A 25,921-nucleotide genomic window follows, 5' to 3' on the forward strand; every position below is an offset into this window, starting at 1 on the left:
AACAAGCCAGTGAGAAACTGAACCATCAATATTTTGATTGTGGAGAAGGAGACTGAAGTTCAAAGATTAATTTGTTGCTGATCGCCTTGGGAGGTCAGGACAGAGCTGCTGGTTGATTTTTAATTTTTTAGTATTTTTTTTGTATCATCTCCCCAGTTTTGTGCCTTTCCCACGAAGTCCTCCTTCCTATTTATCCCAGTCTTTGATGAATCACCTAAGGAACATAAACATTGCCAGCAGGAATTGCCCACCGCCTGGCCGGCTGACCCCTCCCTGCCCTCGCAGCATTTAATGTTCTAATTAAAAATCAGGAGGGAAAGCTGGGCTTCGGAGGGGGCAGGCTGGCGTACGCGTTTCAGAACGGGCTGTGGCGGGGCTTGTCCGTGCAGCGTGGGCAGCTGCCCTTCCCCTGCCAGCCCCAGCCGGCTCGCTGCTTGCAAAACCCCATTCAGCTGGAGCAGGGGCTGGAGTGGGGAGCAGCCGGGGTGCACCCGGGGAGGGCATGGGAAGGAGATGCCGGCGGTGCGAACCGATACGAATGCAGATGTCCTCGTGGCTCGCCCGGCTGTGCCCCAGAGACAGGAGTGACCGTGGAGAGGGTGGCAGGGGGTTAACATCCACCTACGGGCATGTGGGTGCTCGCCCTAGGGTTGGGCAACAGCCGGACCCAGCCCGCGTCCTCGGGCGCTGTGCTTCAGCCTCCGAAGACCTGTTCTAGCTTTGGCCGTGCCATGCCAGGCTTGGCTGGGGTGTCCCCATGGGGCTGGGACCCCCAAGACCCCGGAGAGGGGGTGGTAGCCTGGGTTGTTGGAGCTGTGCTCAGGGACAGGCAGAAATGGTGGCGGCTCGGCGGAGCGTGGCAAACTCCAGGGGAGGCGGGAGCGGGGCTGGAGGCGAGCGCTGTGCCCAGCTGTCCCCATGGTTGGGGACGTTTGGGGACTGGGGGTCTCCCTTTGCCCGTTCGGCCTGGCTGCGGCACCCACGCATCCCTGCCGGAGGGATGGGGCTGGGAGGGTGCCGTGGGATCCGACGGGTGATCCCGGCAGGCCCCTCCTCTCTCCCTGTACCATTGGCTCCGGCACAGCCGCCTGCGAGAGCCGAGCTCCGCCGGAGCCGGAGGGATGGGAGCCGGCGGCTGAGAGCCGTCGTCTCCTGCGGCCGCCCGGGCCACACCGGAGCCCTCTCGGCTCCGCCATGTAGCGCCCCGGCCTCCTCCACCCGGCCGCGGTGGAGGGCGAGAGCGGCCTCATGGGCAACGCGCACCGCAAGAGGAGCCCGGCAGGCGTCAAGGCCGGCTCCTCCTGGCCCTTCGGCCGCGCCGGGAAGCCGGGGACAGGTAGGAGCGATGGGGCTGCCCAGGGAGGGGCTGCGGGGGGTCCCGGCTCGGTGACTTTTGCCGGCGTTGCGCCGGGAAAGTTTGCTGCCTCTGGTCTGCCCCCGGCGTGGGGCTGGGCAGGAGCTGAGCTATTGCGGCTGGTGGCTTTGCTCTCCCTGCCCTCCCCGTGCTGGAGGGGGCAGGATCAGGCCCTCTGACCCCAGGCACCGGAGCTGGGGAAGAACCTCCGGCTGCATGCAGGGGCTGCGCCGACATGCCGGGGACCAGCCGTCAACTCGACTGCGCTATCAGGACGTAGATCACCCGCTGAATTAGTTAACCAGTTTGTTTTTCTAAGCGGCATCCCAGCGGTTAGTGCAGGGTCCCGGGGCTGCCGGCGTCGCCTTCCTCCTTCGCCTCCTCTCCCGTCCCATGCCTCGGTTTCCCTTGCTGCGCCTCGGGGAGTGGTGGATCTGGGAGTGTTTGCAGAGAGCACCGGGGCTGCTCCCCCCTGCATCCGTCCTGCGCAGCTTGCCCGCCTCGCTCTGCGCGTGTCTGCCTGTCCGTCCATCCATGCACCGATTGCTCTGCTTCTTTATGCTCCGGCTCCACGGATGCAGCTGGAAAGCCCAGGAGGAGGCATGGGGCACGGGGAGCTCTTTCCTGTGGGGAAGAGGAGCAGGGCGGAGGGTGCCACGCCAGCTGGGACCCACATATTGAACCATCAGCCCCACGGGGTGCCCGGTCCCGGTGAGCTCCCTCCACGGTCCATCCGTCGGAGCGGGGCGATGTGAGCAGGGAAGGTCTCTCGGAGTAACGTCGTCCCCATCCCGGGGCTGCCCATTTCCCCGCTGATGTCATTAAACCGTCCCCATGTCCCCAGCCTGGCCTCAGTCAGGGAGGGGACTTGACGGCTGTGTGGGCAGGGGTCTGGGGTGGGTAGAAGCGGGGTTAGCAGGTCTGGGGCGGTGGGAACGGGGCGGTTTTCTCCTGCCAGCCCACGGGATCCCCAGCCCCACCGTCCCTCCTGCCCCTGGCTGCCCTGTTGCCCTCGGTCTTTACAGTCAGCAGCTGCCCAGGTGCGGTGAGCCGAGCTGTCCGCAGGGTAAACAGGGTCTGGAGTCAGCCCCTCGCAGCCTTGGGGAGCGACCACGTCGAGCGAAACTGCCCTGGAGAGGCGGCGGACGGGATGGGGAGACTGCGCGGGTGCACGGGAAGAGGGTGCCGAAATGCCCCAGCCAGCAGCGTCCGCTCGGCACCTGGGGAGACTGAGGCAGGAGCTGTTACACCAATCTTCCATGGCCGCGCAGGGACGGCATCTCCTTCACCGCGGGCTCTTGGCTGTCTGCCTCTCCTCACCGGCTGGCTGCGGGCTCCGCTCCACCAAAGCCATCCTCTCATCGTGGTCTCCACGCGGGAAGGGCTTCGTGCCACCGGCTAGGCTGTGTCACAACCAGGCTCCTGCTCGTCTCTGGCTCTGCCAGACGCCGTCCCTTTGCCTCTGCCCTGAACCTCAGCCGTGCAGGTGATGGGAGGGGTGGTTTGGGGGCTCGTGGGAGCATCCCTGGCACGGTCCTCGCCCTTTCCTTGTGCCATCGCCATCCAGACCTCCGCCTCCCCTCCATCCCCTGGCCAGGCTTGAGTGCCCCTTGCCAGTCCCTGAACCAGGACCACGGGACTGCGCGCCACCACCGCTGTCCTTCCCCGGGGCTGGCCGGGAGAAGCCCTGCTGTTTCGGGTGCCCCAAAATGGGTGTGATGTGGGACCGTGCAATACAGCCAGGGCAGATCCCGCAAGGCGAGGGCCGGCGCTGGGGCTGAAGGCCGTGGGGTGGAAGGTGCTGAGAAAACATGGGGCGAGTTGTGTTTGTTCTCTGCGGCGGCTCCATGGCAACGGTGCGGCGGCCACAAAGCGAAAGAATTTGCATTGTGTCGCTTCAGCATTTCGGAGGGCGCAGCCGGGATCACCGGCTGGGGGCGGGGTGCGCCGGCACCCGCCGGACGGGCCCCCGTGGTCGCTCTGGAGAGACCCTGGGTGCACCCTGGATGCTGTGGTTAACTGCATATCGCGGGCAGCTGGACCAGTATCCCCCATTTCCCATCTCTCCATGCCCGGCTGCTTGGGAGCACCGGTTTGGCCCCGCCATGCCCACTGCCGGCAGGTCAGGCCCGGGCAGGCACCGGCAGCTGCCTTTGTGCTTCTGCCATGTGTGGGGTGGTGTGGGCCCCCACTGCCTTTTGATCCTGCAGGGCCAGAGCAGTGGTCCCCAGGGAGAGGGCTGGCCAGGCAGGAGCCTCGGGAGCACGGCTGAGGGCTGCCGGGATCGCTCTGCTGCCGCAGGCAGCTGCCTGCAACCTGCTCCCTGCCACCCTGCTCTCTGCCTGGGCTTCCCCGCTCTGCTTCACCAGTGCCAAACCCGCGCGTCCCCGTGCCGGAGCGGGGCCCGCTTGCTCTGGGGTGCATCCCCTGCCTCTCCTCCCCGGGCTCGTCTCTGGCGGGAGCTGCTGGGGAAGGTCCTTGAGCACCAGGGAGACCGAAGCCTCTTATCGTCTCCTTATCGGGATGGCCCCGCCGAGCCCTGCTGAGTCAGGGTGGAAGAACGTGGCGGCCGGCCAGGCTGCGCCCCGCGGAGTCAGCGGGGATGTGGCTGCAGCCGGTGCGGGGCTCCCTGGGTGCGGGGTCTCCTGGCACCCGCGTCCCCGTCGGCAGGCACTGGGGCAGGTTGCAGAGGCAAACGCCCTGGGGGGAGGCAGGTTTGGGGCGAGGGGTGACGCGTGGCCATGAGGCTCCCCGGCAGCGAGCACCAGTGCCTGCCCTAGCTGGGGGGCCGGTGGTGGACCCCCTCGGCAGCCCCGACTCTTGCCATGCCGCGCCGGGGTGGGCTGAGCAGCTCTGTGCGTCTTTCTCCTTCGCAGCCGCTCTTCGTGCCAGACCCACGCTGCGCCGGCTCCGCAAACAGCCGGGGGAGCAGATAAGAGCAGGGGCCCGCCCTGGCCGGGGATGCGCCAAGATTTACACAGACGCTTTCTCCGGGCACCGCCGGCCCGGCACACCGGCCTGCCGGACTCGCCTGCCAGCGTCCTGCTGCTGGCTGGGAGTGCTGAGCCATTCCCCGTGCCGCCTCCTGCTCCTGGAGCAGGGGAGGAGGTGATCTGCGGGTGTCCCGGGCAGGCAGCTGCCTCCAGCGCTCGGCTCCGACATGCCGGGCCGTGCCCACTTGGCAGGCACGCCGTCACCAAGAGGCAGGGATGGGACCTGCCGTTCTGCTGCTGGTTATCCCCCCACCCCATTTTGGTGGCAGCCCCAGCCCCATCTGACAGCTCTTCTCCCATCTCCTCCCCTCATCCCGCATCGCCGTGTCCATCTCAATCGCCGATCCTCTGGAGGATCGGCAGCTCCTTGGCGCTTCCTCACCGCCTCCCGCCAGCGGTGCCGAGTGAGAGATCGACGGGCAGGAGCGGGGTTGGGTGCTGCCCGCAGGATGGTGGATCCGTGCACAGAAAAACCTGCAAGGTCTTGTCCCTAATCCGTCTCCTGGATTTGCTCCTGCGTGAAGCCAAGTACCTGCTGTGACAGGCACGCCTGCCATTTACAGAGCACCCTTGGTACCCTGCAAACACGCCGGGCGTGACGGCATGCGCCGTGGGGACGCAGCCAGCTCCGAGCACCGCGGCAGGGAACCGCGCAGGCGCCGCGGCGATGTGCATGGGAGGTGGAGAGGACACTGAGGGAAGGTGAAGCCGGGCTGTAATAAAGCTGTGGACTTTGGCATAGCTCCGGGGAGGGAGGAGGTGCCGGTGGCTCATTCCCGGCCGTGCGTGCCACCAGCGTTGCCTCTGTGGCCCCATGTTGCTCTTGAGGCTCTGCCTGCTGCCCTCTCCCGCCCCACGCTCCCCGTCTGGGCCGTTCCCGCCCGGATCCGGCTCCTGGCCGGGGAAGGCTGTTATTTACCTTCAAACCTGTTTGGTGGCTTCTCCGGGGAGGGGACGGGTGCGGGGTGGAGATGTGGTGGGACGGAGGCTCACTGGGCTGGAACAGGGGGCCAGGGATAGGAGCGGGGCGCAGTCAGGCATCGGGGTGGTCCTGGCTCCCTCCGCGGTGCCGGGACCCCTGCCACGGGCTGCTGCCAGACCCTCACCCGGGGTCCGCGATAGCACACGGGCTGCCCGCGGGGCAGGCGCGGGGCAGCAGCCGAGGTCAGGGCCAAGTCGGCTGCGGTGCAGCCCCGTTGAACAAGGAGGTGTGCTCCTGCCATGACAGCAGCCGTGCCTGGAGGCGGCTGGCCGGGCTGGCCGGGGCGATGGCTCTCCGCCAAGGGGGGGTTCACCCTGCGCTGGCTCCTTTGCCGTGGCCCGTTGGCTCACCGGGGCGATGCAGGGCAGTTTTCCGCGCTGTGATTTAGAGGAAGAAAAACGATCCAAGTTTGTTTTCCCATTTGAAATTAATTTTATTTCTGGCTCCGCGTGGGATCGTGTTTGAGAATCGAGCCAGCAGTGCAGATTGGGTCGTGTTTATTTGTTTTGCGGAGATGTTTTCCTGGCTGAAGCTGCAGCCCCCAAGTGAGGCCAAGGGCAGGCTGCAGCCCCTGGGCTGGCAGTGGGGGGCTGCGTGGCCGGAGCCAGGGTAAATATTGTTGTGCTCTTATCCTGCCTGGAGAGAGCACAGTCCTGCGGCGTGTCCCAGGGCACGGATCCTGTGCAGAGACAAGGACTTGGGGAGCGAGGGCGGCCAGGCTGGTTGCCTCCAGCCTCCCTCGCCAGGCGAGGATCTGGGAGCAGAGGCAAGGCAGGGTGGCACAGGCGGGTGCCAGGTCCCACCCGGGGCCACGGAGCTGCCCGAGCAGAGGTGATGGGCCCAGGGGAAAGGTGGACGCGCTCGGGCTTGTAATGAGGCGGCGTTGCTCCTGACAGGGAGATGCCGGCAGGGCTGCCTGCACCATCCCACCGGCTGGGGAACCAGCTGGCCGTGGTGAAATGGGAGAGGCCGATGCGGAGGGAGCGGAGGGGCTGGTTGCTGGAGCAGAGCACGGGGGCTCTTGCAGCCGTGGCAGAGTCCACGTGCTGGCTGCTCCCTGGGGCTCTCGGGGCTGGGGTTCATGGTGCACCCCATTGGCGTTATCCACGCTTACAGCATCCACAGGCAACTGCCGCTTTGCCCCCTTCCCAGCACGGGGAGCAGAGCGGTCCCCAAGCTTGGGTGCACGCCTGGACGGTGCTGGTCAATGCCTGGGAGCAGCGTGGTGGGAAGGAGCCCCAAAGTGGTGGGAGACCATCGACCCCCGTGGGGCAGGGGGTCTTCTCGCTGCCTTCTGCGCCGTCCCGGCTGCTGTGAGAAGGGAGGCGAGGTCTCCATCCCACTGAGCAGGAGGACACACGCAGGCAGGTTCTCCTCCCCTTCCTCCCCTGGGGACCTTGCAGCCCCCTTCCCTCCCTCCTGCCAGCTCCCCCCTCCTCCCCATTTTTCTCCGGTGAGTCAGTGGTGGTGGAAGGGGCGGGCAGGGAGCTGCGCTGCCTGTTCCCTGCCGCAGGACCCGCCGCTGCGCAGGGAGAAGACAAGTCGGGGCAGTGCCGTGCAGGCAGAGAGGGATGTTTGCAGCGGAGTCCGGCCAAACCTGCTGCTTGCAGGAGGCAGAGGCCTGGCGAGGAGGGGGACAGGAGCCAGGATTTCCTCCTCCAGCTCTCCCTGCGTGAAGAGCAGCATCGCGGCTAAGCCAGCTCCGGGAGGGAGCTGGGCCAGCACTGTATCCCACTTGTGGCATCGCCGGACCAGGGCCGTATGGCCCTGGCCGTGTTCCTTCGGGGTCTCAGCTCCGGTCTCTCCCTTGTGCAGCCATTCCCGTTCCCACCCTGGTGCCCTCCAGCTCCTCTCTGCCAGCACGGAGCGGAGCAGGCAGAGCTGAAGGCAGGGTGCCCGGGGTTCCCTGCCCCTTCCTATCACTTTGCCTTGCTGTGGGGATGCTTTGGTCCCTCCAAACCATCCCTGGCACCAGTAGTGGCAGATACCAGCTCCGAGGGAGGGAGACCGTCTTCGAGAGAGTACCCGGCCCCGAGAAGCCTCCGGCTCCTTCTCTGGGAAGATCCCGCTGCCACGTGCGGACGAGGCACGTGTGTCAGATCAGCACCGCCGAGCCTGGAGGGGACGGGACGATCCAGGGCGCATGAGAAGGAATGCACGAGGGACAGGACGCCAACTCCAACTGGGCGTGTTGCTACTGGCACCGGCTGCAGCTGCGGCGGCTTCCTCAGCCCACCAAGATCCGCAGCCTCTGCCGGAGGATCAGGCCTCTCTCCCTCCTGGCTTCCCCCTTTTTCCAGTCCCTTTTGCAGGAGGTTTCGCCATGTGTTGACAGAGCCAGGGCGAGGCCGGCTGGGCGAGAAGGACGCAGTAGTGAAGGTCGCAGGGAGTGGGAAGAGAAGCAGAGACTGCTCTTCGCACGCCGCCACGCTCCCCAGCGTCAGCCCTCGGCATGAGGCTCCTTTGTCGCCAGACAGTGCTCCTGCCCCGGCTGGGCGGTGGCCGCGGCATCCTGCCTGGATTATCCTTTGGGTGATTGCAGCCAGCGATGCTGAGCTCCTCCCGCCCCGAGCTGCAGGGGTGTCACGCTGAGGGACGCGTGTCTCCGTCAGCAAGGGACAGTCTCGAGGGCCTTTGGGTCCTCACAGGTGATGGGCCACGTACAGGGAGGAGGAACAGGGACAGGCTGTCCGCCGGCACCTGGGAATGTCCTTACAGCCCCGGGCAGCAGCTTCCATGCGTGCTGCCATCAGCAGACCCACGGGGCTGAAGCTCAGCTGTGGTCCTGGATCGGCAGCACAGTAGGAACTGTCTCCCTTGACCCGCGGGGCCTCGCAGAGCTGCCGGTGCTGTGCTGGGGGGGCCCGGGCGCAGCCCCATCCATGCAGGCGGAGCTGGACACGCCATCCTGGAGGGCCGGACCTGGCGTCACTCTTGGCTGCGTTTGCCCGCCGTCGGCCGTGGCCCTCGCTGGGGCTCGTGACGGGCTGCCCGGAGAGGAGAGGGCAGCGTTCAGCGCAGCACGTGGCTGCCCACTTTGTGCATCCTCAGCCCTTTAATTATGTCCCTTTTCCACTTGCGCTGTGAAAAGAGCTGGGGAGCGTCCGCCTGCAGCCGCCGGCACCTTCTGGGTGAGCGCGTGGGCAGCGGGGCTGATCCTGCCCGTGCTGGAGGCGGGGTGCTGGGTTATGCATAGCAGGGGCTGCTTGTATTTGCTGTTATGGACATGTAGGAGAAGCAGGAAAAGAAATCCTCCCTAAGCCCGGTGCTGCCTGGCCGGGGACGCAGAGGTGCCCCTTGCAAGGTCAAACTGTCCCTTGGGCTGCACGTTCAATGCCTGGGGTCTGGTGGGACCCTCGCTCTCTGCTTTGGGTAACGCTGCTGCATCTGCAGCCCAACCTCTGTCCTGGTGCAACAAACCCTGCGCGCAGCCCGCGGGGAGCTGGCAGGGCAGGGGAAAGAGGGTTTGACACGTTGGCTCCCAGCTGGCACGAGGACAGCCCTGCCCGCTGGGTAAATACTAGGAGCTCTTCACATTTTGGGGCAAAATGCCCGGAGATGGGAGGGATGGAGCTCCCTGAGGCGTTGGGCACCCAGGGCTGACGGACAGAGCAAATTGCCCTTCTGCACGGGCATCGCTGCTGCAGGCAGCCTGCCTGCTGCCTGCCAGATGGCACGGGGGCCCCCGGCACCCACCACCCCAGAGCACACAGCACCTCGTGTGGTACGAACGGGTGGCTGTCAGTGCCACGGTCCGTGCCGGTGCCTGACCGCCCGGCATTTCTGCCCCTGCTTTCGCGTGTCCCCGTGCCAGCAGCTGGAGCTACTGGTTAGACTGGTCCAGGACCTCATTCTCCCCCAGTGCTGCCAGCTCTTGTGACCGTGACGTAGCCGTGCTGGACGCCCCGTCCCTAAGGACAAACACCCTTTGCCCCGCGATGGCTCATGTCCTCCTGCTGCGGGCTGAGCCGTGCCGGGAGCGGGGTGTCCCTGACAGGGCTGGGGGGGCCGCAGTGGGTGCCGGGTCCCGGGGGGCACCGGGGTGGATGAGGAGGGGGAATGCCAGCGCTGTCGGCTGTGCTGTGCCATATCCCAAGGGCTGGTGCTCGCAGGAAGAAAAGCCCCCCAACTCCTCCCAGTTGGCTGCACTGTTGTGGAAGCGAGCAACTGGTTTGCAGGATGCTGTGCCCAGCCGGGAGCAGGCGAGGAGGGTCCGGGGGGGGGTCCCAGGAATGCAAGAGCAGGGAGTTGGGGAAATCCCGGCCCTGAGCCTGGTAGGATGGATCTCTGCCGGCCGTGCCATGCATGGGAGGAGGCGGGAGGGCTAGGGGCGAGCGGGGAGGCCAGAGGAGGGGCCCCCGCTCTCCTCCTCCCGTAACGGAGGAGCGCGGTGGGCGCAGCTGAGGCTGTCCCCTCCTGCCGCCGTGCAGCCGTCCCCGGGGTCAGCCTTCTCCCCGCGCGCAGGCAGCTGCGCCGGAGCCTCTTCACCTGGCCAAGCATCCTCCCGCCGTGCGGATGAGGACGGAGAGAGGGAGCTGGGGGCCACCAGCATCCGCCTCGCCGGCACACGGCTGGGCGAGAGCCTCCCTGGCACAATAGGCAGAGCCTCTGTGGGGGACGGCGGAGCCCCCGCTCCCACGGGACCAGGGGACCAGGGACCAGACCCTCTCCCCGGCCACCATGGTGGTTTTCATGGGCAGGAACCTCTCCTCGCTTCTGGCTTTCTTCAAGAAGAAGGGTGAGTGAGCGGGAGGGAGGGAGCAGCGCCTTGTCCTTACACAACCCCTGCCCGCCAGGACCCCTGCCTGCCTGTCACCGGGCACTCGCCCACCCGCAGCGGGCAGGGGGGGCTGCCATGCCGGGGAGAGGGCAGGGAAGGTCACCCCAGCCCCGGCCTCGTCCGCTGGGCAGTTAATGTAATAAATCACCGCGTTCCTCTTGCCGGAAGGCGGCTCCGAGTATGCCGGGGGGGAGTGTTGGGCAAGGGGCTGCTGAAATTGGGGGAGGAAAGGGCTTAGGGGAAGGGGAACATGATGACGGGGGGGCTTGTGTCTCCTGCAGAGACCCCACACCAGCACAGGGGTCCCCTGTGCCGCCTCACGCTCTCCCGGCCTGGCTGTGCCCCTGGTGCCCGCTCACCGTGCCGCGGGTGCCGGCGGAGGCAGAGGCCGGCGTGGCGGCATGGCGCGGCAGGGCGGGCCGGCTCCATTGTTCGGGGCCTGCTCCTTTGTGTGCCGGAGCCAGAGCGCGGCTGCCTCGCTGCCTGGCCAGGCTGGCCGGGAGGGGACGGGGGACATGGGGGACAGGGGATGGGTGCGTGGCACCAGTGATGCTGAGCAGCAGGTACCCGTGTCCCCAGGGTGTTGCCGCCATCCCCGCTGGTTTCCTGTGCTCGCCCTTCCCTTCCTCAGCCTGAAGTTGTTTTTTTTCCGGGCAGGAAGAGTTTGAGGCTTCACGGCAGACAGTGGCATGCAGGCAGGAGCAGGCAGGGCTGTGCCCGGGGTGCCCTGGCCAGGCGATGCCAGGCATAGCCCCCAGCAAGCGCCCAGAGCCGGTCGTGGGCACCCCGGGGTGGTTGGCAGTGGTTTGCAGGGAAGGGGCTGCGAGATGAGGTGTGGAGGGCCCCGTGCTGGCCCTGGTATGATATATGGGGTCTCCAGCACCTGGGAGCCTCGGAGGGGGGATTCGGGTCCTCTGGGGTCTCCGCACCGGGCTGTGCCTCAGTTTCCCTTGTCTGTGCAGTTCCCAGCCTGCCTGGGCACGGCATGAGTTCCTGCTCATGGGGTGCTTTGCAAGGCCTGGGGATGATGCAACCCTCTAAAGGGAAAGTCATCATCTTTCTATCCTCGTTTAATCCCCCTGTGCTGCCTCTTCTCCACTCAGCTGCCCACAGCCCTGCACAACTTGCTGCCTCGTTTGCTCCTAACGAAGGTGCTGGGGAGGAGGGCGGTGCTGTGCCCCAGCTCCACTCCGGCCGGCGGGGAGAAAACCCTGCGGCTTCATGGTGGAGACAGCCCGACTCCGGCATATCGACCGGCCGGGCAGAGCTGTGGGAGACGATTTCTCGCACAGCATTTCCAGCGCCCGGTTCAGAGATGAGCAGGATAACGTCATCCCAGGCCGGCTGTCATAGCCCGGCGCTTCTCCCAGCTCTCTGGGGCCGCGTCCTGTGGGTAGAGGTGCATTGGTGGGAGCGTGGCTGTGTCCCCCCGGTCAAGCTGACCCCTCTGTCTCCGCAGGCGCTGCCAAGGGCGATGCTGAGAAGCGGCTGAGCGTGCAGTACACAGCGGGCGAGGAATGTCCGGACAACGTCTTCTTCCCCAGCACGCGGCCCCCGCACCTGGAGGAGCTGCACAACCAGGCTCAGCAGGGACTGAAGTCCCTGCAGCACCAGGGTAGGTGTCCCCAGCCCCGGGGTGGCCCGGGGACACGGCGGAGGGTGCAGCCAGCCGGCCCCAGCTCCTGGCTGGCCGGGCCATGTGGGCGGCGCGGTGGGGCTGACCGGAGTCCAGCGCCGGGGCTGGCAGCGGTGGCTGGGGTGTGCGGGCAGCGCTGCCGGACTCGGCAGCTGTTTTGCTGGCTGGCGGTTCCCCCCGGCTCCCCCGGAGGGATTTACCTCCTGCCTTCCCTCTGCAGAGAAGCAGAAGCAGACCAAAAGTGCCTGGGACCACGGGGACACCAGCAGCCTCCAGGTGAGCCCTGCCAAGGAGCCAGCTCTGCCCCGCAGCGCTCTCAGGGTGCCGTGGGGGTAAGGGTGGCCCCTCTGTCCCCCCTGGGTGGTGTTTGGGTGATGGCGGGAACCAGCCGAGGCTGCAGGACCATGGCCGGGGGGGTTGTGGGGTTGGAAGGGGCCATATGGCCCTTGGTGTTATCCCCTTTGCCCCATGACGAGCCGTTCTCCCCATCCCCATCCTCAGCCTTGGCATGTCCTGCCCTGCCTTGTGGGGTTCTGCTCGGGGACCCCCACCGTGCCTGCGTCCCTCCGTCCCCCTGCTCCCACCCCGCTGGCGTCCCCTGGCAGCCCCGAGCAAGGTGGGGTGACGGGGCGGCGCAACGGGGACTGTGGGCCGTATCCAGCCCTGTGGCCGGGCCCCTCCCTGGCTGCTGACGAGGAGAAACTCCCACTCTCTTGGCTGAGCTGGGCTTTGCCTCTTCCCCGGGCTCTGACCCCGCTGCCAGTGCCTCACCCGCCTGTGTTTGCTCAAGCCGCTGCCTCCCTCTGGCTCTCGGCCCCCTTAACCCCTTGGAAGTGGGGGGCCAGGAGCCCCTGGGTGGGCAGAGGCACTGGGGGAGCAGAGCCGGCTCGGGGTGGCGTGGTGGACGGGTTGGGTGGTGGTTCACGCTGATGTGTCTCATCCCAACCTCCGCCTGTGCCGAGAGATGCTTTGGAGGGATGGGGGGGCACTGAAAGCTGTACCTGTCGCGGGGCTGTGCCGCTGGCCGTGGCCAGAGGGGCATGTGCATGCTGCGGGTCCCCGGCGCGGCCGCGTCATGCTGCGGGTCCCCGGCGCAGCCGCGTCACTGCCTGCCTCTCCCCGTCCCCCCCCGCCTCAGCCCCCCACCCCTCGCCCAGCCATGGCAGCCCTCCAGCCCCAGGCTCTGGGGCACAGCAGGGCTGGGCGCAGCCATGGGGCTGGTTTTGGCTTGGCACGGTGGCGAGGCCGGCAGTTCCCTCGGGTGCTCCTCCAGTGGGCCGGACCCCGGCTCGCCTGCTCTCCGGGGGGCTGCGAGGCCATGCGGGGTCCCTGGGGCTGCTCCCAGCCCCGCTCCTGGTGGGAGGACTCTGGATGCCGGCGTGGCTGACTCAGCCTTTGGCCCTCGGAGAAGCTTTTGTCTCGGCAGTGCTGGGCTGCGGAGTCAGTTTGCGGCGGAGAAGGGGCCTGGCGGGGGCCGGGACAGCTCTGTCCCCGCAGCCTGGGGTCCGCCTGAGCCCGCTCTCTGCCCACGCAGTCCTGCGCATCCTCGGAGGATGACAGCCTGTCTGTCCGGAGCCGGGCAGCCTCCTGTGCCACGGACAGCACCTCTGAGGACGCCCTCTCCGTCCGCTCCGAGATGATCCAGCGGAAAGGTACCCGGCTGGGGGGCTGTAGGGCCAGGGGGTGTGAGCGGAGGGGGTGCGAGGGGGGCTGGGGGGTGTGGCAGGAAAGCTGGGCTGTGTTGGCGTGGCCACGAGCCAGTGTGGGGATTTGGGGGCCCTTGGAGAGAAGAGAGCAACTGTGGCTGAGTCAGAGCGTTGGGGCTGGGCGAGGGAGGCAGACGGACAGACACCGTCTCCTCCCTGCTCAGATGGTGCAGCTCTTTGGCAGCTACTGGTGCCTCTCCGGGCTGTGCCGAGCGCCTGAGCCCGGCTTGTCCTGGAGCATCTCCGGCAGTGGGGGGTGCTGGGGATGCCCTGGCCAGGGTCCCCTTCACACCAGCTGGACCCGCTCATGCCTCTCGCAGGTTCCACCTTCCGACCGCACGACTCCTTTCCCAAATCCTCGGAGAGGGCTGGCAAGAAGAGGAAGGAGAGGAGGACGACAGTGCTGGGCATCCCCCAGCATGTCCAGAAGGAGCTGGGTAAGCGCTGAGTTCAAGGGGGGATTTTTAGGGTTTGGTCTTGCTGCCCAGGCTCTGTTTGCCTTGGCTTGGTGCATCTGCCGTGGGATCACGCTGGGTTCATCTCTCCCTGCTCCCAGGTCTCAGGAACAGCCGGGAAGCCAAAGGACGCCCCGAGGCTGATGGCCGAGGGCAGCCGGGGCGTGGGGGCAGCCAGGCTCTGCAGCCCTTGCTGAACGGTGGGCAGGTCTCCGGCGACGCCATCCGCATCCCCACCATCGACGGGAAGCTGCAGCCGCTGGCTGTCCCTGGGGGTGCCCGCGTCTGCCTGGGAGCCTTGGAGGAGGCAGACACGGCCCTGCAGAAGCACATTGACCGGGTTTACTACGATGACACGTTGCTGGGGAGGAAGACAGCGGCCAAGCTGTCGCCCATGGCGAGGCCAAAGTCGCTGGCCGTGCCGGGCATGACCACTAATGCCAGCCCCCTGGAGCTGCTGAGCCCCGTCATGTCCATCTCACCCCAGGGCACCTACATGTCCAAGATCATCCCCAACGCCATCCTGCCGCCCATGGTGGATGTGGTGGCCCTGACGCGGAGCAGCGTGCGGACACTGAGCCGCTGCAGCCTGGTGTCATCCAGCCCGGCCTCGGTGCGCTCCCTCGCCCGCTTCTCGGAGTGCAGTGCCCGCAGCCGCGAGCCCTCCTCCTCCAGCGACAACTGGAGCCACTCACAGTCCACAGAGACCATCGTCTCCAACAGCTCCACCATCTCTTCCCAGGGTGGTTCCGACCGCCGGCAGCCCGAGGCAGGGCCGCACGGTGAGGCGGATGCCGCGGCTCCCTCCGACACCGACCAAGTCAGCGTCTACAGTTCCGCCAGCTTCGCCAGCTCCTGCTCCAAGCCCGCTGCAGGCCCCGTGCCTGCGGCCCCCGGGCTCCTGGCCGTGGGGGGCAGCAGCGGCCGGGTGTCCCCTGCCTATAGCACGAGCAGCCAGGCGGATGGCTCGGACACGGGCAGCCTGGCCAGCGAACGCTCCTCCGCTCGCAGCGTCTCGCTCAGGAAGATGAAGAAACCCCCGGCCCCCCCTCGCAGGACCTACTCGCTGCACCAGAAGGCCGAGGGGGAAGCCAAGGTGCTGGGGCTGCCCCCCAAGCCCGACCGGCGGTCCCAGCGGGAGAGCAGCGCGCCCTGGTCCCCGCGCCCCGAGCCCTTCAGCCCCACGGCCGAGGATGAGGTCTTCTCCCCATCGTCGCTGAGCGAGACCAGCAGCCTCCGCTCCGACAGCCTGGCTGGCACCAGCTCACCCGAGGCCTCGCGGGGCAGCCCCGGGGTGACGGTGGTGCTGAGGGAGCCCCAGACTCAGCCCAAGTGGAGCTGCCTGGATGGGTCTGAGCGCACCATGTCCCCTTCCAGCGGCTACTCCAGCCAGAGCGGGACACCCACGCTGCCCGCCAAGGGGCTGGGACCACCAGCCATGTCCCCGGGCAAGGCTCAGACCCAGAAGCCGGACCGGGTCTACTCCCTGCAGTCACCTGCGCTCTCCGTGTCCTCCTCCCTCACCTCCATCTCCTCCTCGGCCTCGGACCCGGCCCCCGCTGAGACGCTGTCCTGCCGCTCGGACAGGTTCATCATCCCGCCGCACCCCAAGGTGCCTGCTCCCTTCTCCCCGCCACCCACCAAGCCCCAGCAGCCCACGGCCCCCGCCGGCACCCTCCTCCCCTTGCCAGACCCACCAGCACCCAGCACTGCCTGCCAGGAGCCCTTGGCCAAGCCCAGCGGCAAGTCTCCACCGCCGTCGCCGCCGCCTGCCTACCACCCACCTCCCCCGCCGGTGAAGAAGGCGGAGGGGAGCCCCCAGGCCACCAGCGAGGCCCCCGCCGACACCGCCTGGCCCCCGCCGCCCCCACCAGCTCCCGAGGAGCACGACCTGTCCATGGCGGACTTCCCCCCTCCGGATGAAGCCTATTTTTCTAGCCTGCCTGATGCTCCACCGGCTCCGGTGGCGTCTGGGCAGAAAGCGGCACCGAGCTCGGGGGCTGCATCTTCCTCGTTCTCGGTCGCCGTCTCCTCATGTAGCCAGCAGCCGGGCCCGTCGGCCGGGGCACCGCAGCCGCCTTCCCCTGCCGAGCCCCCTCCCGAGGCCACTGTGCCCCCACCGCCTCCTCTCCCCCCACCCTTGGCTCCAGCTCCGCCACCCCAAACCAGCCTTAAGAAGGCGGCCAACGGCCCCCGCGCAGACACCAAGAAGGAGCCGGCATCGCGGAGCAAGAGTGGCCCTGTGCCCAAGGAAGACGCCAGCCTGCCCATCGTCACACCCTCGCTGCTGCAGATGGTGCGGCTGCGCTCCGTGAGCGTGGAGCCGCCCGCCGGGGCCGGGGCCGGTGCCGAGGAGCGACCGACACCCCAGAAGCCCGTCCGTCGGTCCCTGTCCACGCGGCAGCCCCCTCCTGCCAAAGACGCGGTGCCTTCGAACCAGCTCCACCATGCCGAGCACCTCAAGGCCGTCGCCTTGTCCTCCGGTGAGGCTGCGGAGAAGCCGCCGGGCAGCAGAGTGGCTCTGCCCGGCCCTGAGGTCCCCCCCGGGGATGGCCAGCTCTCCCCCCGGCACAAGTCACCGGCCTCCACCGCCAGCTTCATCTTCGCCAAGAGCTCTAGGAAGCTGGTGATTGAGACGGCCTCCTCCCCCGAGGCACAGGCTGACCTGAAGAGGAACTTGGTGGCCGAGCTGATTAATTTCTCCGGGCAGCGCTCGGCAGCCCCGGCTGCCGCCCAGCAGGGCCCCGGCAAGGCGCAAGCCCACCGAAAACCCGGCAAGATCCCCCCTCCGGTAGCCAAGAAGCCTTCACTTGGCCCGGGGCCGACTCCTTCCCCCCTGAGCCCAAAGGCACCGGGGGCAGAGGCACTGGGCTCCCCCGTGCCGGACGGGAAGGCCAAGGCAGTGCCGGCGGACGAGAGCAGGACTAAGAGCGAGCCGGCAGGGACGGCGGCCTCCGGGACGGAGGGCAGGAGCACTGTGGAGCCGCCGGCTCAGAGCCTCCCTGCACAAGGTACGTGGGACGGAGGCCTGGTTCAGCCCCACCATGGGATGATGCCGCTGTCGGTGCTCGGGCTCCCGAGCTATACGCTCCCAGCGCAGCACACGGGCAGTGTTGGGGCTGGGGTGGCACTGGGAGAAGCCTGGCTGTGGGGCAGGGCCGGGGGAAGCTGGGGGCTCAGGGTGGCTGATGGGCTCTTCCCTCCTGCCTTCCAGACGGACGGGGAGAGACGGCCTGAAGGACGAAGCTGCAGGACTGGTGCCCTCGTGGACAGGAATCCAAATCTCTCAGGGACCTGGGCAGGTCAACGGACGAGTGTGGAACTGGCAACTAACTTAATACAGGAAGCAAACAGCCTTAGCCTCCACGGCCTTGATGATATTTATGCAAAAATGGTGTTGGTTTCACTTTCCTAAGTACTACAGCTTTATTTTGCTATTTTTTTTTTTACTGGACTGGAAGCCCATGCCCAGAGCCAGCACCTCCTCCCTGCCGAGCTGCCGCTTGGTTTGCGCGTGCGGAGCAGAGCAGCCGTGCAGAGAGGAGTGCGGGGGCCAAAGACACTAGAGCTGGAATCGCTCCGCTCCCGGCCAGCCGGGCCCGCGAGGAATTGAAGCACTTTGGATGAGGGAACGGGAAGGCTTCAGCCATTGCAGCGCCCCGGGGGAACGCGGGCAGGAGAAGCAGGACAGGACGGAGGCGCTGGTTGGGAGGGACCAGAGCCTCAGCCCTTGGTGGAAAGGCAAGAAGGGGCTCTTGGCCAGCACCCGTCTCTGCCCGCAGCAGCGCAGGCTCTGGGCACTCGCCCGCTGCCCGGCACAGCCAGCCCACAGCCGCGCTGGCCCCGGGGTGGAGGGGGAGCCTGGCTGCCCCATGTCTTCAGGCCCTGGGCTCTGGGGTAGAGCCTCAATTTCTGTTTCTGTAAACTCGGGTCACATTTTGATTTCGATTGTAAAAAAAAAAAAACCAACCAACCAACCAAACCAAACCAAAAGCAAACAACCCTCTGCCGCCGAGTAGCTGCTCAGAGCTCTGTACCTGGCTGGTAAAAATGATGACCGAAGCTTGCTGCCTCCTGTGCTTCCTGGCTTACGGCCACAGCCTTGCCACGCGCGGCAACTGCCCTTCCCGGCGGTGTTGAGCTCTGGGGCAGGCAGACCCCCAGGGGTCTGGCTGTCGGCACCGCTGCCCGCGCAGGGGGGTCGGAGGGCTCGGGCAGCACTAAAACACAGGAACAGGGCGGGCTGCCAGCTCACCCACCTCCCCCTGGACAGACAGGCGCACCCGGGCACGGTCACCTTGACATTTTATTTGGGTTTACGACAGATGGATGGTTCCCCGAGTCAGTGTTTAAGGCCCGTGCCCCCCCACAGCCTCCCACGGGCTCAGGACAGACCCACGGGTGCTGCCTGGGCTCCTGGCCGAAGAGCAGCACCAGCAGCGGGTGCAGCCCCGGGCAGGCTGAGCGTGGAGCAGGGGGGGCCCGGGCAGAGCAGGGGACGGGGCCTGCCTGGCTGCCAGGCAGCTGCCCCCAGCTCTGTTAGCAGCAACACAGGTTTGAGCAAGCAGCCTTCCCTTTCTGCCCTCACTGCAGCACCCACACGTGCCGTCCCAATTGGGATCAGCGGGCAGGGCGTCCAGTCCACGTGGCACAACTGGGAGCGAACCGATGGCCCCAGCGTAGAGCCTGAGGCCACGGGCACAAGTCACGCAGGTCCCTTAGGTGCGGTGCCACCGCCAGTCCCCAGAGCTGGCCCGCAGCCGAGGCACGGGTGCTGGCTGCGCTGGCCCAGGGCGAGGGGGATGTTGGAGGCAGCTCTCCAGGTGGGAGGCTGGAAATTCAGTCCCAGAGCCCCCAGGTCCCGCAGGGCTGAGCCCCTGGCTCGGGGCACTGGGGAGGAGATGGCAGAGCGGGGAGGAGAGCCTGGCCGGAGTGGTGGAGGGGGCCAGGCGGGAGGCGCGAGCTGTGGCTCTGGCACTTGTTAGCTGATGCTCCCTCCCTTCAGGCTTTTACAGGAGACTCTCCCCAGCTTGGTCAGGAAATTTCTCTGCTTCCACTGGGCGACACAGTCCTCGGAGATGCAGAAGTCGGCCTGGGGAGCAGAGCAGGGGAGGCAGGGTCAGTCCTGGGCTGCCAGCAGGGCAGCGGTGCCTTGCTTGGCCGGTGGGGAGGTTTGTCTCCTCCACGGCTTCTCTGACAGTAGCAAACATGGGCACTGAGCGGCAAATAGCTAATTTGGGGTCACCCAGAAGTGGGGACAGTGGCATCTACGTGGCCCTAAGCACTGGCCCACTTGACACCTGGAGCCCCAGCTACTCTGAGCTGTGGCCCAGCCCCCTGGCACAGCCCCTCACCTGCAGCTTCTCAAAGACCTTCTTCTTCGGCTTGAGCTCGTCGTCGGGCTCCCCACCCTCGTAGCCCTCCACATAGACGCGCTCCCCGGCGCAGCACCCAGCCGGCGGGTCCAAGGGCTCCACCTGCCGCGGCTCCCCCACACTGCGGAGGGGCGTGGAGGAAGCAGAGTCACTCCAAGGCCGTACCCATCTGCCCCCCCAGAACTGCCGGGCTCTGGGGCAGGAGAAGGGGGTCTGGACTGCACCCCTGGAGGGGCACGGCCCCGATGCCCCCCTCCCTCACCTGGAGGCACACAGCACCATGCCCTGTGACTCCACACCCCTCATCTTCTGGGGCTTGAGGTTGCAAAGCAGCACCACCAGCCTGTCCTGCAGCTGCTCCTTGGGGACGAACTGCACCAGGCCACTGACCACTGTGCGGGGCTCAGGCTCACCCACATCGATCTTCTCCACATACAGGCTGTCAGCGTCTGGGTGCTGCCAAGCAAAAGCAAGGTGATGAGCAGAGAAAGGGACTTGGGTGGCAGGGAAGAAGGGGGCAGCCCCCCCCCACACCCCGAGTGCCCATATCACCGTGTGGGAAGGTTACTCCCCTCTCCCGTTGTGCCTGTACCTTTTGCACACTGATCACTTTGCCAACGCGGATGTCCAGCCGGGATGGGACGACGTTCTCCGGCTCCGAGTTCTTGGTGCCCTTCTCTGCAGGCTCTGCAGTGCAAAGGGAACAGTTGTGCCACTGAGCATAAACCCAGGGAGCTGGCCAGGCCCTGGGGAGCACACAGTTTCCCCCAGATGCTGGTCCTGGGGCCCACTGAATTCCCTGCTTGTCTCTATACCACAGAGCACACTCCCTCCTCTGCTTTGCTGGCCTCTCAAGCACCAGAGAGGCATGCTGGCATCTGTCGTCTCTGGGGCAGGCAAACACCCCTGGTGTTGGCCTTTCCTCACCCTTCCTAACGCTCTCCAGGGCTGCTCCTGAGACTGAAGTTTCAGAACTTCTCTCTCTCAGCCCCTGGAGGGACTCTCTCCCACCCAGCTCTGCACGGCCAGGGCCCCACTTCCCCGAGCTCCCAGCACCTCCTTACTGGCTTTGGATGGGGTGGGATACGCTGCATTGGTCAGCTTCTTCAGTTCTGGGCTGTTGAATTTCTCTCTGATGGGGTCAAGCAGTTTGTTCAGGGCCACTTCCACCGAGTTCTTCAAGTCTCCGGGATGCACGACCTGTACCACAACAAACAGACGGGTTCCTGCATGTTCCCTCCCAGGCAGGGGGAGCAGCAGAATTCAAGTCTCTGATCTGAGTCCAGAGAGGTAGGAACTGGAGACCACGCAGGGCAAGGAGATGAACCCCAGCACTTGGACTGATTCCCCCTCAGAAAACAAAGCCCCTCTTCTGGACACTTTTGCTTGCAGCCTCAGCTGGGAACAGCTGAAAACTGTTAAATTGCTGCTCTGCTCCAGATGTGGCTGATGTGGTCCTGTCCTGCATGAGGACAGCTGGTGCCCCCACACCCTTCACCCATTCTCGCACCTTCGGGCTCTCCTGGCTGAGAGCACCCTGCCACCCTACAGATGCAGATTTCCATCTCCCACTGCAGCTCAGTCCCCCAGATTGCTCTCAGGAGCCTCAGGAACAGGGAGAGGGTTCAGTCCCTTGCGGCACTCACCTGCTCAGCAAAGTCCTTCTCCAGGGCCTCATAGGCTGTGTAGGTTTTGTTTCCTCCCCATTTTTCTTCTCGCAGAACCACAAACTCTGCGACACATAGATTTTAAGGCTCGGATTAACCCAAGTGGAGGCTGAACCCCTGCTCAGCCAGATAAACCACCCACCCCACTTTGCCCAAGAGCCGAGGGGGGCCACAGCAGGGGGTGGGGGCACTCAGGGCAGCCTGCTTCAGGGGACACACACTCCCATCCCCTCCTCTTTCCCACAGGGAAAACTAGCCCCAGCACCCGAGCGTGGGGAGCCCCCTCACCTGACTTGAGGGGAAAGAGGACGTGCTTGATGAAGGAGAGGACACCGTTGTTCTCCACGTTCCCTGGCTCACAGAAAGCCTTCTTCAACTTCTTCTTCACATCCTCCTTGCGGTCCAGAAGATCAATCTTTGAGTCCTGCAGGAAGAGATTTCCGCAGCCCTTTACCCAACCTCTTGCACGAAAGAGGCAACTCATGCTGGAGCTGCTGTAACTTCTTCTTAGACCCCAGTGCGAGCAGAGAGAGAAGTCCCCTTCTCTTGGGGTGCAGCCTCTCTGACCCCAGCCACTAACCCATCCCCCCGCAGAACCCCCAACCACAGCCACCGTTCAGGGACCAACCTCTTCTGACGAGCTCATTTTGCTGCCTGTCAGACCGGGAACCATCGGGTTCATCAAATGGACGCGCTTGGCATAGCCCAGGGAAGGAAGATACTGGGAAAAAGCAAGGAGGTAAGTCAAGGACAATCCTCTTCTGACGATCAGCTTTAACTCACAATCCCTGTTTGCTCCTGGCTCCAGATAACTTGGGGACCCAGAATAACAGGACCCAGAAAGCTATCGCAGGTTCACGAGGCGCTGACAGCCACAGTCAGGGATTTGTGGCAGCTCACCAGAGCCCTGCAGACCACAAGAGCCATAGGAGGACCTGCGAAGGGTGACGTGGTGCCAACTGAAATCACAGACACACCTCTCCCAATGGATTAGCGTGTGTTCGAGCCCTGAGCCAGGCGTCAGCATCGCAGGGGGTTCAGAAACATCCCCATTCCTCACCTTTTCTGCAAAGGTGAATATCTTCCTCTGATCAACTCCTCCAAACTGTGCGTCGACCTTGAGGTACTCCTCATCCAGGGCCTGTGGAGAGACACACACAGCCTTGAGAATGGCCCCAAGACTCCTCACTCCAGCTGTGCTTGACTTTCGGAGATCCTGCCCACGCCCCAGGATCTGCCCAGCCTGGGAAGGATGGGAGCTCTCCAGACTGCCTGCTGACCTGCAGCTGGCCGGAGTCACTGTAAAAGCAGCTCTGTGCTTGGGTTATGCTTTGTGCTGCTGCCAAGTGTAATATTGGGGTGGAGTATAATGTCCTTGGCATTCAGCCTCACGCGTCCCTGCAGTCCTGGCTGCGCCCAGCACCTCCCCGGCCAAGGGGCTCTGCTGACCTGCCTCACCACGCACCTGCAAGCCCGGGTAGAGCAAACCGCTCAGCAAGGGGTGCTCCACCTGCTTCACCACCTCCGCTCCTGCCTTCTTCGCGTCATGCTGCGTCACCACGGATGAGAGGCGGTACACGTCCAGCGTGTACTCCCTGTGGGAAGGGACAGCACTGTTAGCACCAGGGAGGGGGACATCTTTTAGAGCTGCTTCATGTAAACACTGGTTCTGGCCACATCGAGAGGAGCCAAGGCCTGGAGGCACCTTCACTTTGTTCCCTGAATGACAGTGCCTGGGAGCAGGCTCAGGAGCTGGGCAAGCTCAGGAAGAGCAGAGCCCCAGGTCAGGCTCTCCCTTCCCAAGAGGACCACGCGCCCCAGGACTCACTTGCTGAGCTGGTAGTCAGTGCCCCGGACAAACTTCAGCTTTTCCAGGGGCACCCCAATGCTCTCCAGCATGGCTTTGATCACGTTCTCGTAATAGCGGGTGCGCAACTCCAGCAGCTCCCAGGGGGCCTTCATGTTGTCTAGGTAGGCATGGAGGTCAGCAAAGAGTATCGTCACCTAGTACGGAGGGGGACAGAGTCAGTGCCACACTGCTCAGGGGAAATGCAAGTTCCCACCCAGCAGTGTAGTGACAAAGTCCCGCAGGGTCCGAGCTCCCAGCCTGGCCTCCTACCTCACAGCCTGCCTTCAGGAAGTCTGCGATCTTGGACATAGGCACAAAGTAGGCCACATGTGGCTTGCCCGTGGTGGCGGTCCCCCAGTAGATCTTCAACTCTCGCTCCTTCAGGATGGCCATGAGCTTATCCTCCCCCAGCACCTCCTGTCGAAGGCCAAGACACACACCCGGCATGGTTGAGCTTCCCCGGGAACACGCTGGGGTGGCTGGGGCAGGATGTGGTCAGGACAACGTCCCACTGAACGGCCGAGACCCGAGCCGTGCCCAGGCTCCGGCCCACCCTGTATGCAGCATGTCCCCGGGGTTCTTGCTGGGTCCAGAGGCTGATCCGGGCCCCCTCCGCTACACGCAGGGCCTGGCCCGGCCCCGATCCCCCCTCCTCGGCCTGCCCGGGCCCCGATACCCCCTCCTCGGCCTGCCCGGGCCCCGATCCCCTCTCCTCGGCCTGCCTGGGCCCCGATCCCCTCTCCTCGGCCTGCCCGGGCCCCGATCCCCTCTCCTCGGCCTGCCCGGGCCCCGATCCCCCCTCCTCGGCCTGCCCGGGTCCCGGTCCCCTCTCCTCGGCCTGCCCGGGCCCCGGTCCCCCCTCAGTACCTGCAGGTTCCGGGTGATGAGGTGATACTTCTCCTGCGGGCCGGGCGCGGCCTCCATGGCGGCGGCTGCAGGGAAGGAGATAGCGTTATCGGAGGCACCAGCCCCCCGGGAGCCCGTCGAGGCCCTGCCCGGTCCCGAGGCCGCCCCGGTCCCCCCGGCCCAGCCCCACCAACCTTCCCCGGGTTGCATCAGCTCCGCTCGGCGCTCGCCTGCCGCGCCTGGACGTCACTTCCGCCACCCGAGCGCCGAGCTGCCGATGAGGAGGGGCGGGGCGTACCGGGCGTTGGGGCGGGGCCGGCCGCGCTCCACCAATGAGGCGGCGTCTCGCGCGGAGGGGGCCGAGCCACCCACGCCGTTAAGATGGCGGCGGGTGAGCGCAGCGCGGTTCGTTCCGCCGCCAGGCCCGGCTCGGGCCCCGGCGGTTCACTGGTCTTATTGTAGCTTTTTGGTTTTTTATTTGGGATTTTTTGTGTACTCCTTTTCCCGGGTGGGGGCTCGGGAGGGCGCCTGGGCGGGGCGGGCCTGGCCGGGAGGAGGAGCCGGGGGCGGCCTCGGCCCCGCGTAGCGCTGAGGGGAGGAGATGGGCGGCCCGGGGCGGTGCCCGCGGGAGCGGGGGCTAAACGGGGGCCGCAGAGGTAGGGGCGGGCACGGGTAGACCCGTGACTGAGAGAGGGGGAGGTCAGGGAGCTGCGGGCTTGGTACGCTGGTATTTGCCTTCGTGCTCTCGGTGCGAGGGGAGCGGGGGCCCCACGTCTCGAGGTTTTGCGTTTTCAGAGAAGATGCCTCATGTGGTGGGCAAATGACGGGGCTGAGGGGCCTGTGACAGTGGCCCATGACTGTTCTCTCTAGCAGGTGCCCCCTGTTCTCCCTTCAGGGAGCAGATCCCAGAGCAGTGCAGCGCTGCAGGCTTGAGATCCATCTCTGGCTGCAGGGAGTGGAGCGGGCAAGGTGGCCAGTGCCTGAGCCTCAGCAGAGCTGTATTTCTCATAGCTTTGTCTTTTGATCTCATTATTGAAGCTGTGCTAGAAACCCTCATAAAGCACGTGTAACTTTCTGAAGAGCCTGCCTTTGACTTGCCTGCCGTGGCTCCAGTGCTGCTGCTTTTGCAGTTGGGAAGAGCTGGCTCCAGTGTGGTCTGACCATACTTGCACCAGTGCTGGAACGAGGGACAGCATAGGAGGCTGGCAGCAGGCAGTCTTGTCTTACATCAGTTTAAGAGCCATTTAAACTGTTACGGAGCATTACCCTGGTGTAAATCCTCAAACAGCCCCTGAATTCAGCACACTTCTATGGGGAATGGTAGCGGGCTCTGTCTGGGATCGTGTATAATCAGTCACATAGTTAGCAGAGTTCTGCTTCCAGAATCAGTTGATGTAGGCCTGAAAGTCCAGACCCAGCGTAGGTTGCAGTTAGGTGAATTGGGAAGGTCACGGCAGTAAAGAAACCATGTCCTTGTCTGCAAGCTGAGCATGTAAACATCTTCAAATGTCCTTTTTGTAAGCCAGTTCCAGAAAAAAGGCTTAGAATGTTTGGTTCTCTTTCAAGTCCTTATTGGTTAGCAGCTAGGTTATCAGACTGCTGCACTTGGTAGGACTAAATCCACATTTAATTTGTTTTTATTTGCCTTTTCTTTCTCTTTGAAGCACTTGATCACTTGTAGCTAAATTGCAGAACTCCAGGCAAGTGCTATCTAGTGAGGACTGCCCATGACTCCGTATGTTCTTGTACAGGTGTGGTTACAGCATTATTCTGAAAGTGCCCATTTTTATTATTTGGACGGAATGACCAGAGGAAGCAGCAGAACTGCCTGGGTTTTATTCCTGGAGTAGGTAACTCCCCCTTTTTGAAAGCAGTAAGTAGTCAAACCAACGGAAAGACAAAAGGTATTCCTTTAAATCTGTTGGTCAAAGAGGACAGGAAATACCTTTCCTTAGTCCAGATTCCCCTGCTGGGTGAGAGTCAAATTCAGGGCTTTCAAGTCAAAAGATTCATGTTAGTCTGAGTTCTCACTAAGAGGAAAACAGGTTTTGTTTGTGAATACCTTCAAACTATTGACTTTTACGGGAAGGTTCTTTATCTTCCGATCTTTCATTATAATACACATTTTGTATGAGTGTTTTAGTGACTAATATGCTGCTGAATGTCCTCTTCGCTCCCTGACAGTTACTCTTCCGTTGCTCAGTTTTTCCTAGCCTGAAAAAGACTTTTTATTTGTTTAGTACTCTGAAGGACAGAGGTGGGGGTTGGGAGACTGGGA

General features: G+C 64.8%; 2 protein-coding genes across 2 annotated transcripts; one reads left to right on the top strand and one right to left on the bottom strand.

The window, feature by feature from the left end:
* Positions 1 to 1,248: 1,248 nt before the first annotated feature.
* NHSL3 (NHS like 3) lies at positions 1,249 to 17,172 on the top strand. The gene is made up of 7 exons (XM_059830906.1): positions 1,249 to 1,336; positions 11,569 to 11,724; positions 11,966 to 12,021; positions 13,280 to 13,397; positions 13,772 to 13,888; positions 14,008 to 16,917; positions 17,121 to 17,172. The coding sequence occupies exons 1-7, from the start codon at positions 1,249 to 1,251 to the stop codon at positions 17,141 to 17,143; spliced, it is 3,468 nt and encodes a 1,155-aa protein (XP_059686889.1). The 3' UTR covers positions 17,144 to 17,172.
* A 1,215-nt stretch (positions 17,173 to 18,387) lies between these two features.
* YARS1 (tyrosyl-tRNA synthetase 1) lies at positions 18,388 to 23,862 on the bottom strand. Its single transcript, XM_059830851.1, has 14 exons — positions 23,838 to 23,862; positions 23,665 to 23,729; positions 23,068 to 23,214; positions 22,777 to 22,952; positions 22,414 to 22,543; positions 22,009 to 22,089; positions 21,577 to 21,669; positions 21,237 to 21,372; positions 20,928 to 21,013; positions 20,346 to 20,481; positions 19,874 to 19,968; positions 19,544 to 19,737; positions 19,261 to 19,402; positions 18,388 to 18,998 (listed from the first exon to the last, which is right to left on the bottom strand). Exons 1-14 carry the CDS (start codon positions 23,851 to 23,853, stop codon positions 18,888 to 18,890), a joined length of 1,608 nt encoding a protein of 535 aa, XP_059686834.1. The 5' UTR covers positions 23,854 to 23,862; the 3' UTR covers positions 18,388 to 18,887.
* Positions 23,863 to 25,921: the final 2,059 nt, after the last annotated feature.

Source organism: Gavia stellata, chromosome 29, assembly GCF_030936135.1.
Source record: "Gavia stellata isolate bGavSte3 chromosome 29, bGavSte3.hap2, whole genome shotgun sequence".
Taxonomy (NCBI): domain Eukaryota; kingdom Metazoa; phylum Chordata; class Aves; order Gaviiformes; family Gaviidae; genus Gavia; species Gavia stellata.

Bases quoted from the DNA above. Each gene is read 5' to 3' on its own strand.
- NHSL3 (XM_059830906.1), top strand. From the start codon at position 1,249: ATGGGCAACGCGCACCGCAAGAGGAGCCCGGCAGGCGTCAAGGCCGGC. The intron at 1,337-11,568 runs GTAGGAGCGATG...CTGTCTCCGCAG, and splicing joins CGCCGGGAAGCCGGGGACAG to GCGCTGCCAAGGGCGATGCT. The intron at 13,889-14,007 runs GTAAGCGCTGAG...CCCTGCTCCCAG, and splicing joins GCATGTCCAGAAGGAGCTGG to GTCTCAGGAACAGCCGGGAA.
- YARS1 (XM_059830851.1), bottom strand. The intron at 21,373-21,576 runs GTTGGTCCCTGA...CTCTTCCTGCAG, and splicing joins AAATGAGCTCGTCAGAAGAG to GACTCAAAGATTGATCTTCT. The intron at 20,482-20,927 runs GTGAGTGCCGCA...GTTGTGGTACAG, and splicing joins AGAAGGACTTTGCTGAGCAG to GTCGTGCATCCCGGAGACTT.